Here is a 14,469-nt window from a genome sequence, read left to right on the forward strand (position 1 = left end):
AGATTTTGCTCTGCAATATCAAAACAAAAAAGTAGGGAAAAATTGTGTGTCACTCTTTGATGAACAAACAAAGCAGGAAGTACATGGGGGTGAACCCTCTTACGTTTGCCGGGGGTGTGTGGGCGTGGCTTGCAGCGAGAGGCGTTTAATGTTGCTCAGGACTGCCGGAAGCTGGTTTGGTTGGTATGTGGGAGAGCGAGTAGTCCTCCGCAGCAGTCACGACTATGTGTAACAGGTGAGTTGTTTTGGTCTCTCCGCTGCTGAGTGATTAATCTCACCTGTGTGTGGATCGCATATCTGTTCTTGAGCTGTCTGAGTAGTCTGGCTCGGCACAAAGCCGCTTCTTTTGGCCGCTGCCTCACAGCTAAGCCTCATTAGTGAGACAATCTCGGGTCCTCTCTCCCCGCCTTGCTTTGCAGCCTTCTGCGACTTTCACGCATTTCACTTTCAAATGAGTGCTTTGCGAGGCTGATTTGCGTTGACAGCTATGTCTCAACCCGTTTTCTGATTGTCTGAGTTTGCGTCCAAGAGTGCTAACTGTGATATTTTGCCTCCCAGGCTTGGGTTGCAATGGCAGACATGGCTGAAATAATCTCCGTCAGCGCCGGTTTGCTCCTGCCTTCCTCTATCAACGTCACCGTTAAGGTCCACGAGGAAGCCAGCCCGACTGCTGCCGTTGTCCCTGCTCCCCAGAGCAGCGAGGACTACCTGTTTGTGGAGACCAGGCACCCCAACACAGTCCTGCAGGGCCTCAACAGCCTGCGGCTCAACAACGCCTTCTGCGATGTGACTCTGTGCTGCGGAGGACAGGAGTTCCCCTGCCACCGCATAGTGCTGGCATCTTTCAGCTCCTACTTCCAGGTAAACGCACTTTTCCTCACAGGTATGTCCGTACTGAAAAGGACTCCACCTTTAGAATCATGTGTTTTCCTTCTCCATCCTTCTCTATCCTTAGGCAATGTTTTCCGCTGACCTCATAGAGTCCAAGCAGGAGCGTGTTGCCATCAATGGTGTTGAGCCTCAGATGATTGGCATGCTGGTGAGCTACGCCTACACATCAGAGGTTTACATTTCCAAAGCCAACGTGCAGGTAATGAATCTTCTCACGCCTCTTCAATGCCGTCATTCGTGAAGCGCGTGCGTGCTTAGAAAGTGATCTGTGTCCAGGCGCTGCTGGCAGCAGCCAACCTGCTGGATGTGATGGCGGTCCGAGAGGCCTGCTGTCGCTTCATGGAGCGTCAGATGGACGAGATGAACTGCGTGGGGATTCACTGCTTTGCTGAGGCGCATTCCTGTAAGGTGCTGGAGAAACGCAGCATGGACTACATCCTTGAGCACTTCAGCACAGTCTGTCAGCAGGTGAGGGTGTGATGGAAACCCAGAGTAGGGAGTCATGAAGGAGGTAATCTTGTATCACCTACTGTTAATGCAAAGCTGTGCCCTCACATAAATAATCAAACTCTTGGTGCTTCCTGTCTTCCTCCAGGAGGAGTTTCTGTCTCTGTGTGTGGACAAGCTGACGGAAATCCTTGCCAGCGACCTCCTCAACGTGCCCAAAGAGGAGACTGTGTTCGAGGCCGCCATGTTGTGGTTGAATAAATGTTCCTCTCGCAAACAGAGCTTTGAAAAGGTCAGGTTCACTCATGTTTACATGGGCTTATAGAGTACTCTGTGCCTTATTTTACCTGGGCAGGAGAGTTTTTAGCAGGTAATTTCAGGCTTATATTTAAAAATAAAAAGGGGGGGGTATGATACATTTTTGCTGTTTGGTGCTATCCTGTTATCAGGAGAGCCATACTCCATGAATGAAAATCCATGACCACAGCAGCTGCTCATGAGTACCACCCATCAGGTCCCTTTCCATTTTGGTTCCTCAAAGGTCCTGGAGCACATCCGCCTGCCTCTCATCAGCCCCTATTACCTCCATGATGTGATTGAGTCTCTGGATGTGGTGAAGGAGAGCCAGGTCTGCCAGAGGCTCATCTCTGAGGCCAAGGACTATCTGCTGCTTAAGGACCGGCGTGGAGAGCTCTACTGCCCAAGAGCGAGGCCTCGCAGGTCCACTGGTAAAAATAAAAAACACTCACGTCTGAATCAAAGAGCTAATTTTTAGCATTGCACTATTTTCTGTCAGCCTGGTGATTTGTTAGTGTGTATCTGTCTCCCCGTCCTCATACTCCGCAAGGTGTTAAGAATGCTCGGCTAATCAACGGACAGACGACTATTTTGGATTCCAGGTTTTTAGATGTTTGCTGGTTTTCCCGGTTTGTGTTATCAAACTGTGGACCAAACAGTTTTAGCCTAATCCAGATGTAAATCTAGAGAATAGTGGAAGTTGAACATTAAATGGCTCGCTGCTCCACGCACTCTTATGTTGTACCATACATGCTGCTTTTTTCTTTTACATTAACATATGTGGCTCACTCCTCTCTTCCTCTACTCCTGTTGCCACGGAAACAGGAACCGCTGAAGTGATAGTCACAGTTGGCGGGGAGGACGACAAGGTGGTGCTGCGCAGCGTCGAGAGCTTCGATCCTGTGACGAGCCAGTGGAAGAACCTGGCATGCCTGCCCTTCGCCGTGAGCAAACACGGGCTGGTGGTCTCAGGTGAGGGGGTCAGTAAAACTCAGCCTGGTGGGTTAAGACACTCTCCAAAATGCACAGATAAGCTTAAGTGCTGAAAATGTCTACTTCTGCTTATCCAATCACCTTTCTTCCCTGTCCTCGCCCGTAGATTCAACCCTGTATTTGGCAGGTGGAGAGTTTCCCGACGGCTCAGCCAGCAGAGAGATGTGGCGCTACGACCCCTGCTTTGACTCCTGGATGGAAATGGCACCCATGAATGTAGCTCGCTCGGAGTTAGGTGAGGAAGTCTTGGTAATTACAGCTTCTGTCTTTCAGCCACGTTACCCTATTTTGCTTCTCAAGAAATCTATAAACCATCCTAACTTTGTTTGATTCTAGTAGCTCCAAAAGGAGTCTTTTGATTGTTATAATCCTATTTTAAAAAAAGAGAATCCAGACATTTCCATAGCAGATAGTAGAAAAATGGGTCCCTTTCTGCCATTTAATTGTTTTTTTTGCTGTTTGGTGTTGAGAAGCAGGAAAGTGCTTTGATATAAGTGCCTTTGTGTAGTATGAATGGCAATAGTAGACGTGTTTATCAATAGAAAAGCTGTAAAACTTATGACAACACAGCTTTAAGTTCAAAATCGACACACTCATTCCCATTTTTTTTCAAAGCCTTCCAGTGGCCCCCATTGTAGTCTTTGCTGGGCCAATTCTGTCCTTTGGGCCTAATGTTTGGCACCACTACCTTACATGATGCACAGTTCAAAATCTTTATCTTAAACTGACCCTTAATGAGCTGTCTTACCTCCTTTCCTCTCCCTCTGACCCAGCTTTTATCTGATTGGCTGCCCCTCCCAAACATAAGGATTGAGGTGGTCATAGCTGTGCCCTTATGATCTATGCGCCTCCAAAAGTGGAAAATAAGTCTAAAACTAAGCATTAAATGTACTTTAATATCGCTAATAGTGATGTCTTCTACATATACTGACTTTATTAACTCAAATGTTGATCTACGTTAATGAGCATCTGTCATTGTAATGGTATATGAATAGGACAGAAAACATGAAAATTAGACCGGGGCATGAGATATCCAACTGTAAACTGAAGGACGGTTTTTAATAGCAACCATGTTTATTTATCCGCTGTGCCTTCTCCCCACAGGCCTGGTGATGCTTGATGGCTTTGTGTACGCAGTGGGAGGGTGGGAGGGACGCTCACGTCTGGACTCAGTGGAGTGCTACAACCCCCACACCAACTCCTGGCAGTTTACAGAGTCTGTGAAGATGGCAGTCACAAGTCCAGCAGTGGTGGCTCTGGACGGCCTGCTCTACGTTACTGGTAGGAAACGCAGGTTGTTACACATGCAGGGTTTTTTTTTTTTTCTTGTTCATTTTGATTCTATGTAGTGTATTTATTCACTCGGGATGTGTCACGGCAGGTGGTGCGGTCCTAGAGGATGGTGACGGCACAGATCTGGCACAGGTGTACAACCCTAAAACGGCAGTATGGACAGAGGTCGCCCCCATGCAGATCGCCCGCTCTGGATCAGCTGCTTGTACTCTTAAAGGAAAGATTTACGTCATAGGTAACAAACTTATCATCCAGCCCATTAAGTGTGCTTTGTTCTGGTTCCTAAAAGTGCAGTCATGTCTGTAAATCCTTTTTTTGTAGGCGGATGGCATGCCTCGACAGAGAACACAGATAAAGTGGAGTGTTACAATCCAAAGACCAACCAGTGGACAATGTGTGCCCCCATGAAGGAACGACGCTATCGGCCCGGCGCTGCTGTCGTGGATGGCAAAATCTACGTCTTGGGAGGAGAAGAGGGCTGGGACAGGTGAGGAGCTTTCTAGAAAAGACATTGCCTGTAAATTTCGTGTTTTCCAGGCGATTGCAGAGCTCACATTTATTTGAAATATTAGGAAAAGGGGGGTTAGATTCCTGTGGATTAAACACAGGAGAGGTCAATGAGGTTATCTAAAGCTGATCCCGCTCTGCGTGCAGATATCACGACACTATCGAGAGGTATTGTGACGAGACGGACACGTGGGAGATTGTTGGGGAGATGCCTACCAGCCGCAGCTGGCTCAGCTGCGTCTCTCTCCGGCTTAGAAAGGACATCCAAGTGAGCAGCAGTCCCGGGACGCCCAGTGAAAACTGAGGGAGGACGACAAATGGGAAATCTCCTGTGGTTTTGTTTGTTATTCTTTTTTTAAATTGCACTCTCCTTGGAGATTATGCGCTACAAGACTCAAAGCTGCGAAGACTGGCGTGCTGAGGAGTGATGCCTGGAACTGGCACTGAGCTGCTTGAGCTGTTTCTGGGACCTGTTTGGTGACAGCCTGTGGAATATTTCTTAATCACTTTGGGGTCCTTCCTTTTGTGGCTTGGCAGCAGAGGTGCAGTGATTTGACATAAATGATCTGATGTCCGTAGTCTAAACTCGCTCTGTATGATGTGAACATTTTTTTTGTTGTTGTTTTTATTGTCCGAGCACCACAATCTGGATGTTTTCCCAGCCAATGGGATTATTTTTGTATTATGTGACTGTATTTATTGGAGGTTGATAAGATGAGAATGGTCCTCTTAAAAAGCTCTGTGGGCCAAAGAGTCAGTTATGAATGTTTTTGAAGGTTACCTGTGTGGGCAGGGCAAAGGTGTATATGTGAGTGTTTTTTGTAATTACACATTGAACTTCTTAGTGATTGTCTTTACTACCTGTTATATGTTGAGTATATTTTTGTAATGTGCGTCATGCATACTGGTGAATTAAAGTGAAAATGACTTGTAATAAAGATATTTACTTCTTTACTGTGAATGCCGGTGGGTTAGTTTTTTCTTTTTACAAATAAAGCCTGAAAACACTCAAAAGTATTGATGAATGCACTCCTGCTACATTGACATTTTTAAAGAGTATTAAATACCCAAGATCAGAATCAGCTTTATTGATTAAGTACATGTAGACAGCAGATGATACTGTCAACATGATGCAGACAATAACATGTATTTCATATTTATGGCTTAGAGTGTGAAGATGTTGGAATAAATCATGGAATAAATAAGGAATGGATGACAATCTCATAGCAGCAGTAGATACAGTCAGCATGTTTAATGCTGTGTTTTGTTTTTAAAATTAAGATTTGTTTGTTTAATATTACAATCTTGAAATCTTTCAGTTGTACAGAGGACTTTGAGGCTCTTGATGTGTTTCTTGTCTATAGAATTGATTTTACCAGTCAAATTTCTTTTTGGTTTTCTTCTTTCTTTCCTTTCTGGTTCAGGCTTCTTGTCACCGCTTGCTCCGCTTCACCTGGACACAAACGTGTTTCCTTCTATAGAGAAATGGGGGCGTGGCTGCATGCAGATTGAACATTGTTGGTTCAAAATGAGTCTGACTTCCTAACATACGCACGGCGGTGTGTACGTTTTATAGTCATATAATTATAATTAATTTTACGCACATTTTGTTTTTTTGCGCACGGCGAAAAAAGTTTCCACGAACATTTAAAGACGGGCTCGTGCTGCCTACGTGCGATCTCCACACAGCCACACCCACATTTATCTATTTAAGGAAACACGTTCACCTCCAGGTGAAGCGGAGAAACACCGACCGCAAGAAAAAGAAGAAAATGGGTGGAGGACAAGAAGCGCATGATCTTTTAGAACGAGATGATAAAAACAACAACAACAAAATAATAAAAATCCAGATACCCCATAAAATCTGGGGATAATGCGAAGACATTTAGACTAAAAGTGTTTACAGGTAGCAACGATGGAAGTCAGCGTTAACGAAAGAATAATTTAAGACGAAATCGGGAATGTTTTTCTGTTGTAAGATGAAAGCCAAAACCATGGTGTAACTAAAACTGTAAATAATGACTAAATGGCAATAATAATATTAATAATAATATTATTATTATTAATAGTAACCTTTTAATTAACATTGTTTGGAGGGCTGATATCAAAGGCAAGATTTAGGAAAAGCAGCATTACAGTAAAAATGCACCAAAATGTACCAAGCTGGCAAAGACTAAGTATTTTTCCTCTGCATTTTAAATACATTTTCTTAGGTGGCCAAGTTCACAAAATCATTTCAGTTAGTTTAATAGCTTTTTAAATAGTCTATTTTTCTCTTTTCTTTGGTTGTTTTACATCGACGTTTAGTTTTTAGCTTAGTTTTAGTTTGCTGTAGTAGACTTTGTGACATCCACACCACCTTTTTGGTACATTAACTTTAGTACCATGTAAAATTGTATCTATGCTTTTCCAAGTTACAGGCTTTCCCTGATTTCCTGGGGCTGAGAAGTTTTTCCAGCATTTCTGAGCATCATAACTTCTGAAGTAGGAAGCAGGAATATTTTCCAGTCTAAAAAACCGACAGTCTCGTGTTTACATAAAAGACCAGCAACAATTTTATTGTGTGTGGTGAAACCGATGCTTCATTAGCTAAATTTATCTCATTAAAATGCCTGGAGGCTGTGTGCATCTGAAAAACATTTTAAAGAGGCAAATAAAGTTGAAATATGTGGGGTCCACTATCCAGAGTGATGGACAGTGCAAAAAAGAGAGGTAGGCAGGATGGAGTGGGACAGAAGGATAGCAGCAAACGTGAAAGGAAAGGTTTACAGGATGGTTAGTGAGACCTGCTATTATGTCACAAAAAGATAGAAGGTGAGTGACTGTAATTAACAGGTAGTCAGTACATCTGAGGGACAGCTCAGGTCGAGCACTTTGGAAATAAATCGTCCAGAGGAGGGTGTGTGGATATACTGGACAAAGGATGCTGAAGAACGAGCTGCCAAGCAGGATGAGAAAGGGGAGGAATGATGTTTATTATTATTTGCTGATGTTGTTAATGAGCCACAAGGCGAACAGTTTTCACTAGCTCAAGGAAACTTGAAACACGCTGTCATACTTTTATTTTGAAAGCTTTAGCGACTACACGGCGCAGTGAGTTGTGGGTAAGACGTCAGTCCGCCGCCATATCTGTCTTTCTGTACCGGCTGAAGGAGAGAGTGAGGAGTCATGAGAGGAATACAGTCTCTGAACACTATCTCCGTGAGTCCTGTGTTGTGTTGGTGCGATCTGAGCGGTGTCATCCACCGGATCTGCTCCCTGCTCGCCCCGGTCTAAAAAAACCGAACCTTCGCTGTAGCAGTTAGCCTGCTAGCCGGTTAGCTCTCCAAGTTTACCTACCGTAAAACGGTTTCTGTCTCGAGTTAGGGTCAACGTTCTCATTTCATCATTCACACGTACTGAAAACAATAAAATAAACATCAAGTGTGCAGTTAAAAATATAAATACAATTTGAAAAGCGTGTGGGCTCGCCTTAGCTTAGCTGTTTCATGTCGCCTTTTGCATTGCTGTGGTAAGCTGGATGTAACCTGAAGGTCATCCCTGAATTCCAGTCCACCAGCGTCTCTTTTGAGCGAACCAGGCCCCCTATTTGGTCATAAATTCGGTGTTATCCAGTTATGATGCTAGTGCATTCCCACATTAGTCCCAGACTTTGCTGCCGGGACATAAATGTGCACAGGTCACGTCAGGTCAAGCTGCTCTCAGTCTGCACACACAGGTGCTGTTTTGATTTTGTGGTCCTATTAAGACGCCTGGTTTTAGAGGGTCTAGATCATACTTTTGGGCATTTCTGCAAGCAAAATTACTCAAAAGTGTAAAAATAATATTAGATGATTGCAGTATTAGATTATATTAGGTTGTTGTCTAAAGACTTTCCTAAAGCAGCTCCATGTGAGATAGAAAGGGGGTGACTTCCCTAGCTGGTGATATTTGTGTAATCTGTGTGTCTCTTGTATGTGTTAGCAGCTATTATGTAACATTAGAGGTCATGTTACTCTTTGTTGGATTAAGATTCCGCCAATCTAGTGTTTACACACAGTTTAAAGCAGCACAATATATACAGGCTTGTGGCTATAATTCAGTAATAACTTCCTGTTCTTATTTTAGCTGCTAATGAAGTCATTGTCTTTAATTATGGTGTCATCTTCGTCCTGCAGAAACGTTGCTATGCAGCTGCCAGGAGGAGCGGTAGTCTGGCTGAACCCCTCTCAGGTCTGAAACCCTCCAAAGGCGCACCTCTTCCTCCCCAGGATGCCCAGGTAGGTGCTGCTCTCGAATCGAACAAAACACAATGGAAATCTAACTCACAGCTGGTTGTCGTGATCTTTTCTTCCGAAAAAACACTTCTGCTGTGTTTTGTGAGCTTTTGCAGTATTTTCCTAATTGCTGGTGTCATCTTAAGTTGCAGTGCCTTTGACCTCTGAGTCCACTGTAGCATTAGTTTTGTTTCTGTGTGAAAGTTTTGTGTTTTGTATAACATTTTTTCTTTCCTCCTTCAGGTGTCCAAGCTCCCAAACGGCCTGGTGATAGCTTCACTGGAAAACTACTCCCCCGTGTCAAGTGTTGGTGTGTTTGTGAAAGCTGGGAGTCGCTATGAGACTGTGGAGAACCAGGGTGTCTCCCATGTGTTACGACTGGCAGCGAACCTGGTAAACTGTGAATGAGCTTGTAAGCGTGTGATAGCTAAATTAATTATTCCTGAGGTTATTTTTACCATGATAAGAAGCAAATGACTGCACTTCTTTTTATCAGCACCTCTACTTTCAGCCTGACAGCCTATGCTGCTTACTTATCTTATTTTTGCTTTTGTAGACTACAAAGGGAGCGTCTGCCTTCAAGATCTGTCGCAGTGTGGAAGCAATCGGGGGCAGCCTGAGGTCAGTGAGCACACTTCATGCACATGCACACACTGACCGTCGCTGCTTTTGTTGCTCAAAATTATGCAGCGGATCACACTGAATCAGCTGTGTTGTCATCTCTATCCATGCAGCGTGACATCGTCAAGAGAGACAATGGTCTACACTGCCGACTGTTTGAGAGATGACATGTAAGTGCTCCCATATTAATGTCAAGTTATTTTTTTCTCTTCTCTATTTTTATTAAAACATCAAGCTGTGTTGACACTTCGCTGTCCTATTTGTGTCCAGAGATTCGTTAATGGAGTTTCTGGTCAATGTGACTACAGCTCAGGAGTTTCGGCCATGGGAGGTGGACGAACTGACGCCCAGAGTGAAAGTTGACAACGCTCTGGCTCAGCAGTGTCCTCAGATAGGTGTGTAACAGAAGCAATAGTTCATCTCCTGATTGCCTGTATTTTTACTGAGGAAATTGTATTATCAGATGTGAAAGTGATTTTTAATTTCTAAAGAAGATCCTTGGTGATATTATTTGGTTATAATTATGTAAAACATCAAAAATCTTCTCGCTAAGCTGCTGTAGACCTCAAGGCTACATAATGTTTTTGCTCTGAGTTTTGTGGCCAATACTTAACGTGAGCTGTTGGGATTGAGGTATTTTTGGGTTTTTTTGTGCCATTTCAGTCAGATCTGTAGCCTCATTGAGCAGTAAACATTCCAGTCCCTCTCATATTAATGTAGATATATTCTGCATGGTTTCTGACATACTTTAATACTTGTGCAAAAGTTGTTTAATTAACTTGATCTCTGAAAAAAGTCCTATGCATTATTGCTGTTTTTGTTTGTTTGTTTTTTAGATGCAGCAGTTTTTGATTATCCATATTTAAAGTTTTCATTGTGTCCTGTTTTATTTTCTCCTGCAGGTGTAATTGAGAAGTTGCATGAAGCAGCATACAAAAACACCCTGTCCAACTCTCTGTACTGCCCTGACTACATGGTTGGCCGTGTCTCCTCTCAACAGGTAAGGATATGCGTTACTTCTTTTTTTTATCTTAAGGGTCTTAAAGGGTCTATTCAGTTAGCAAAATAGTACTTTTTGTGATGCACTTAAACACCTGTCCTCCTCCTTATCCTTCCCTGTAGCTTAAGTCATTTGTTGAGGACCATTTCACCACTGGCAGAATGGCTCTAGTAGGACTAGGTGAGTGTTGTCCAGCCTTGATTGCTTCATCACAGCTGCCCCCCTTCTTCATTTGGCTTTCCTAATAGGTAGTTAGCAATCTCCAGCCTAAGCAGTCTTGCTTACGTGTGTGCTTACGCTTGTCTTAAATCTCAATGAGATAGTGAGTCACTGCTGACATGTCAAAACTCTGTTCCACCTCACTCATTTACGCATGTTAATCTCATTTACCCATTTAGGTGTAAACCACTCGGTCCTGAGGCAAGTGGGTGAGGGGCTCTTGAGTGCCCGCAGTGGGGTTGGGGCCCCTGTGGCTAAATCTGTGTACCGTGGAGGTAGCTTGTGTTTTAAAAATAGCAACATTAAATTGTTTTGCAATCCACCGCTGCCTTGTTCTCATGAGGAAATATTGTGTGTTAGGTGAGCTGCGAGTGCAGAACAAGGATGAGCTTGTCCACGCTCTGATTGCCAGTGAAGGTGCTGTGACAGGTAGTGCCGAGGCTAATGCTTTCAGTGTGCTGCAAAGGATCCTGGGAGCTGGTCCGCATGTAAAGAGGGGCTCCAGCATCACCAGCAAACTGAGCCAGGGGATCGCCAAAGCTACCACACAGCCCTTTGATGTGAGTTGAAACAGGACAGCGACATTGGTTTTTGTAGCCGTAACAGTTCAAGTCCATTTTTAGTGAATCTTTCTGAGATCTGTTCCCCCGATTTAACGCAGAAATCTGTCAAAAAAGCCAAAAACTGGCGCATGATGCTTTCTATCAGTCTGGAACTGACAGACAAAGAAAAGGCTTCAGTGGTCAAGTCTTTTCCTTTGATGGAGTCTCTCGGGGAAACTTCTCCAGAAATCTGCTGAAAGAATGATTTGCCTCAACTGGAGTATTTAGAATAGTTTTATTTTTTAGGATGCTTGGCTGTTCTTGTTATAAATGCACAGTTTCTCACTCTACATCAGATAACCTCTGGTTGTCTTTCAGGCCACTGCCTTCAACGTCTCGTACTCCGACTCCGGCCTGTTTGGGGTCTATACCATTGCACAAGCTGCCTCTGCAGGAGAGGTAGTTGCCAAGTTTTCTGTGTCTAAGTTGATTTAAAAAATTTGCAGAAATGCCAGAATCGCCACCGCTTATTCTCTCTGTGCAGGTGATCAAAGCCGCCATTGCACAGGTGAGGGGTGTGGCCGAGGGAGGCGTGTCTGAGGCTGACATCACCAGAGCAAAGTAAGATCATACAAAGATGACGCAGGTGGAGTTCTAACTGGTCTGTTGCTCACTCCTGTCTGTGTTTGACACCTCTGTGCAGGAACCAGCTGAAAGCGGAGTACTTGATGTCGATGGAGAGCTCAGAGGGCCTGCTTGAGGAGATTGGTGCTCAGGCTCTCACCGCTGGAGTGTACCAGGCCCCTGACGCTGTCCTCAAGGCTATAGATGCCGTCACCCAGAATGATGTGGTTAAGGTATGTGCTTTCAGTGAGATTTTAATAGCATGACTTAACAAACAGCTGCAGAAGAACAAGCAAACTCCTGTGTTAGAAGTGATTATTGCAGTCTAGAGTACAGTTGTGGTCAGACGTTTACATCAACTCATTAAGGGAATGAATGTCATGGTAATTTTGGGCTTTTAATGATTTCTTTGAACTGGGTGGAATGTTTGTAAAGCATACATCTTTGCATACATTACATCTATATATCATCCTAAAGACTTTAAAAATACTTACATATACAAATACTTGCATATACCCCTATTAATATTTGGTAAATGTCCCTTAGCAAGTTGCACCTCAACCAGTTGCTTTTCATCATTAACAAGCTTCTGGTATGATTCTGTGGGGATAGTTGACCACTCTTCCTTGGTTCCTTAGACTTTTCCATTATTCTGAGTATTGGTCAGTCCAGTGAGTGCTGTTAAACAAATCCTTTCTATGTTGGCAAAGAGAAACTACCAGCTGTAGTCAGTCTCTCTCATTAGTTCACTAACGAGAAGTTAATAGGCGTTATCAAATGAAAAGGCATTGTAGAACCTTCAGCACCACTTATTAAAAGTTATTTTAAGTAAGTATTTGAGGTTATATACATACTTTTGACCCTGTGTGGATTAGAGAAAATCCAGAATAAATTGAAATAGTCATTAAAGTACACTGTACAATCATTCCACCCTGAAAAAGTTTTAAAAAGTCATTAAAAATGACCATGACATCCATGGCCCTGTAAATTTCTGACCACACTTATATGCATGTGGTTTTTAGATTCAGCACATGTCAAATTTAAACCCATTTGCTGGATTTTATATCTGATGTTGTGTCATTGTTACATTACTGGGTTGCAGTGGAAGTGTGGAGTGGGCAGCAGTCTTACCTTTATGTACCCCATCTGTAGTATAGCGTGGGTTGGAGTCATAAATCATCCAGTAAAGGCTCTCTAGTTTGTTCTTGACCAAATAAAACAACAGTTCATTAAGAAGTGATGCGATAGATCATGTTGACGGTGCGTTTTACTAAAGGGCTTTTGGGATTATACAGATCATTACAGAGTAAATATTCTTTTAGTTTCACATTTGAACCTCATTTCAAATATAGTAAGAAACACTGTAGTTCCTCTGAGCACTGGTGGCAGTCTCAGTTTGAAAATATATCCCTGAAGACTATACTAACAAAAACAAAAAGTTATTAAATTATGCGTGCAGGCTATTTATTCATATGTTTAAACTTGCATTTGTGTTTAGTCGCTGCGTGGGGTTCTGTGTAGTGTCGGAGCTGCAGCAGGGCTTCAGTGGACTATAAATACTGGGATATATTTGGAAATATTGCCCGTCAGTGAATTTGCTCTCTGTTTTCTTTACAGGCTGCAAAGAAATTTGTGGATGGCAAGAAGACCATGTCAGCTAGTGGACACCTCATTAATACACCATTTGTGGATGAAGTATGAAAATGCACATAAGAATAATAAGAACAGTTGATTTTTCTTTCTGCTTGGGCATGCTGTGCCTGGATGTTGCCTCCTGCAGCAGTTCATTGGATGTCACCTGTCATTTGTAGTTTATCCTGCAGTATGTGTGAGCACCAACAGAGAGAGCTGCAGAATTATAACATCTGTTGGGGGGGAAGAGGATGGATTCATCAGTGTAACTGTATATCTGTGTAAATTAAAACAATTACAGTAAAACACTTGGGTTGTTGCTTGATTTTGCATTTTTGAATGACAAGTTTCTGGCATGTGTGCCGTGCACAAGTGCGGTCTTCTGCATGAGATTGATGAGTCCACACCATCATCTTGAAGAGTGCTTGGTTTTGGATGACGTTAGCACTATGTGCCAACACTGGCAGCAAAAAGCTGTTATTTTAGGTAATGAGCACTTTTAGCACCAAGAGGTTTTGTTTCATTCATCAGCCAGTGGGGGGACCCAAAAGCACACAAACATAAGTTGATGTTTGAGGGTTATCTTGTAGATCGTCAGTAAAAGAGCTAATACCATACTGGCAATAAACTGGGTTTCATTTAAAACATAGAAGCCCTCTACAGTAAAGGCCTAAGCCATCTCTACTTCCTGAGATGACTGAGGTTATTTAACATCTGCCAGCTCTCATCATGCATTTAACATTTTTCTGTAATTTAACAAATGCATTACTTTATGCCCCCCGTGTATTCTGTAAGGTGCCTATTAATGTGCAGACTGACTTGTATCTGTCAGATGACTAGTTGCACACAAGATGTGGAGTTTGTGCAAAAAAGTAGCAGAAAGTTGTAATTATTTAGTGGAATATGTGATATTTAAATGGGAAACTTCCTTCTGGGCATGTTGTCCCTGCACACTCTAAGATAACTTATACTTTCCATTCAGTAAATGACTATGAAATCAAAAAGGAAAAAGAAAAAGACGAATAATTTCTGCACTTAAATATTGAACATTTAGAAAAGTGAGTCTAAGTCTAACAGCAGTTATATAGTATTAATACCAATGCTGGTATTGGATTGATATTAGCATGACAGGATCGATACTCTTAAG

The 14,469-nt window shown here is 42.9% G+C and overlaps 2 protein-coding genes across 3 annotated transcripts; both read left to right on the forward strand.

Annotated features, from left to right (window-relative positions):
* The first annotated feature begins 125 nt into the window (after positions 1–125).
* On the forward strand, positions 126–5,388 carry si:ch211-256e16.3 (kelch-like protein 20). 2 transcript variants are annotated; one of them, XM_063471806.1, is made up of 12 exons: positions 126–235; positions 559–861; positions 956–1,090; positions 1,168–1,359; positions 1,487–1,630; positions 1,880–2,066; positions 2,461–2,607; positions 2,735–2,863; positions 3,733–3,909; positions 4,010–4,156; positions 4,243–4,408; positions 4,576–5,387. In XM_063471806.1, the coding sequence occupies exons 2-12, from the start codon at positions 571–573 to the stop codon at positions 4,730–4,732; spliced, it is 1,872 nt and encodes a 623-aa protein (XP_063327876.1). In that variant the 5' UTR covers positions 126–235; positions 559–570; the 3' UTR covers positions 4,733–5,387. The 2 variants fall into 2 exon arrangements, with proteins under 2 accessions (XP_063327876.1, XP_063327877.1); XM_063471807.1 differs by lacking the exon at positions 126–235 and having other exon boundaries at positions 253–861; positions 4,576–5,388.
* Positions 5,389–7,516: 2,128 nt separating this feature from the next.
* Positions 7,517–13,612, forward strand: LOC134625411 (cytochrome b-c1 complex subunit 2, mitochondrial). The gene is made up of 14 exons (XM_063470633.1): positions 7,517–7,629; positions 8,586–8,687; positions 8,928–9,077; positions 9,241–9,305; positions 9,419–9,475; positions 9,576–9,700; positions 10,208–10,305; positions 10,428–10,485; positions 10,704–10,799; positions 10,885–11,084; positions 11,445–11,525; positions 11,611–11,687; positions 11,770–11,923; positions 13,308–13,612. Exons 1-14 carry the CDS (start codon positions 7,597–7,599, stop codon positions 13,389–13,391), a joined length of 1,380 nt encoding a protein of 459 aa, XP_063326703.1. The 5' UTR covers positions 7,517–7,596; the 3' UTR covers positions 13,392–13,612.
* Positions 13,613–14,469: the final 857 nt, after the last annotated feature.

This window comes from Pelmatolapia mariae, linkage group LG4 (assembly GCF_036321145.2).
Source record: "Pelmatolapia mariae isolate MD_Pm_ZW linkage group LG4, Pm_UMD_F_2, whole genome shotgun sequence".
Taxonomy (NCBI): Eukaryota; Metazoa; Chordata; class Actinopteri; order Cichliformes; family Cichlidae; genus Pelmatolapia; species Pelmatolapia mariae.

Bases quoted from the DNA above. Each gene is read 5' to 3' on its own strand.
- si:ch211-256e16.3 (XM_063471806.1), top strand. From the start codon at position 571: ATGGCAGACATGGCTGAAATAATCTCCGTCAGCGCCGGTTTGCTCCTG. The intron at 2,608-2,734 runs GTGAGGGGGTCA...CCTCGCCCGTAG, and splicing joins ACACGGGCTGGTGGTCTCAG to ATTCAACCCTGTATTTGGCA. The intron at 2,864-3,732 runs GTGAGGAAGTCT...TTCTCCCCACAG, and splicing joins TGTAGCTCGCTCGGAGTTAG to GCCTGGTGATGCTTGATGGC.
- LOC134625411 (XM_063470633.1), top strand. From the start codon at position 7,597: ATGAGAGGAATACAGTCTCTGAACACTATCTCC. The intron at 10,486-10,703 runs GTGAGTGTTGTC...TTACCCATTTAG, and splicing joins AATGGCTCTAGTAGGACTAG to GTGTAAACCACTCGGTCCTG. The intron at 11,085-11,444 runs GTGAGTTGAAAC...GTTGTCTTTCAG, and splicing joins CTACCACACAGCCCTTTGAT to GCCACTGCCTTCAACGTCTC.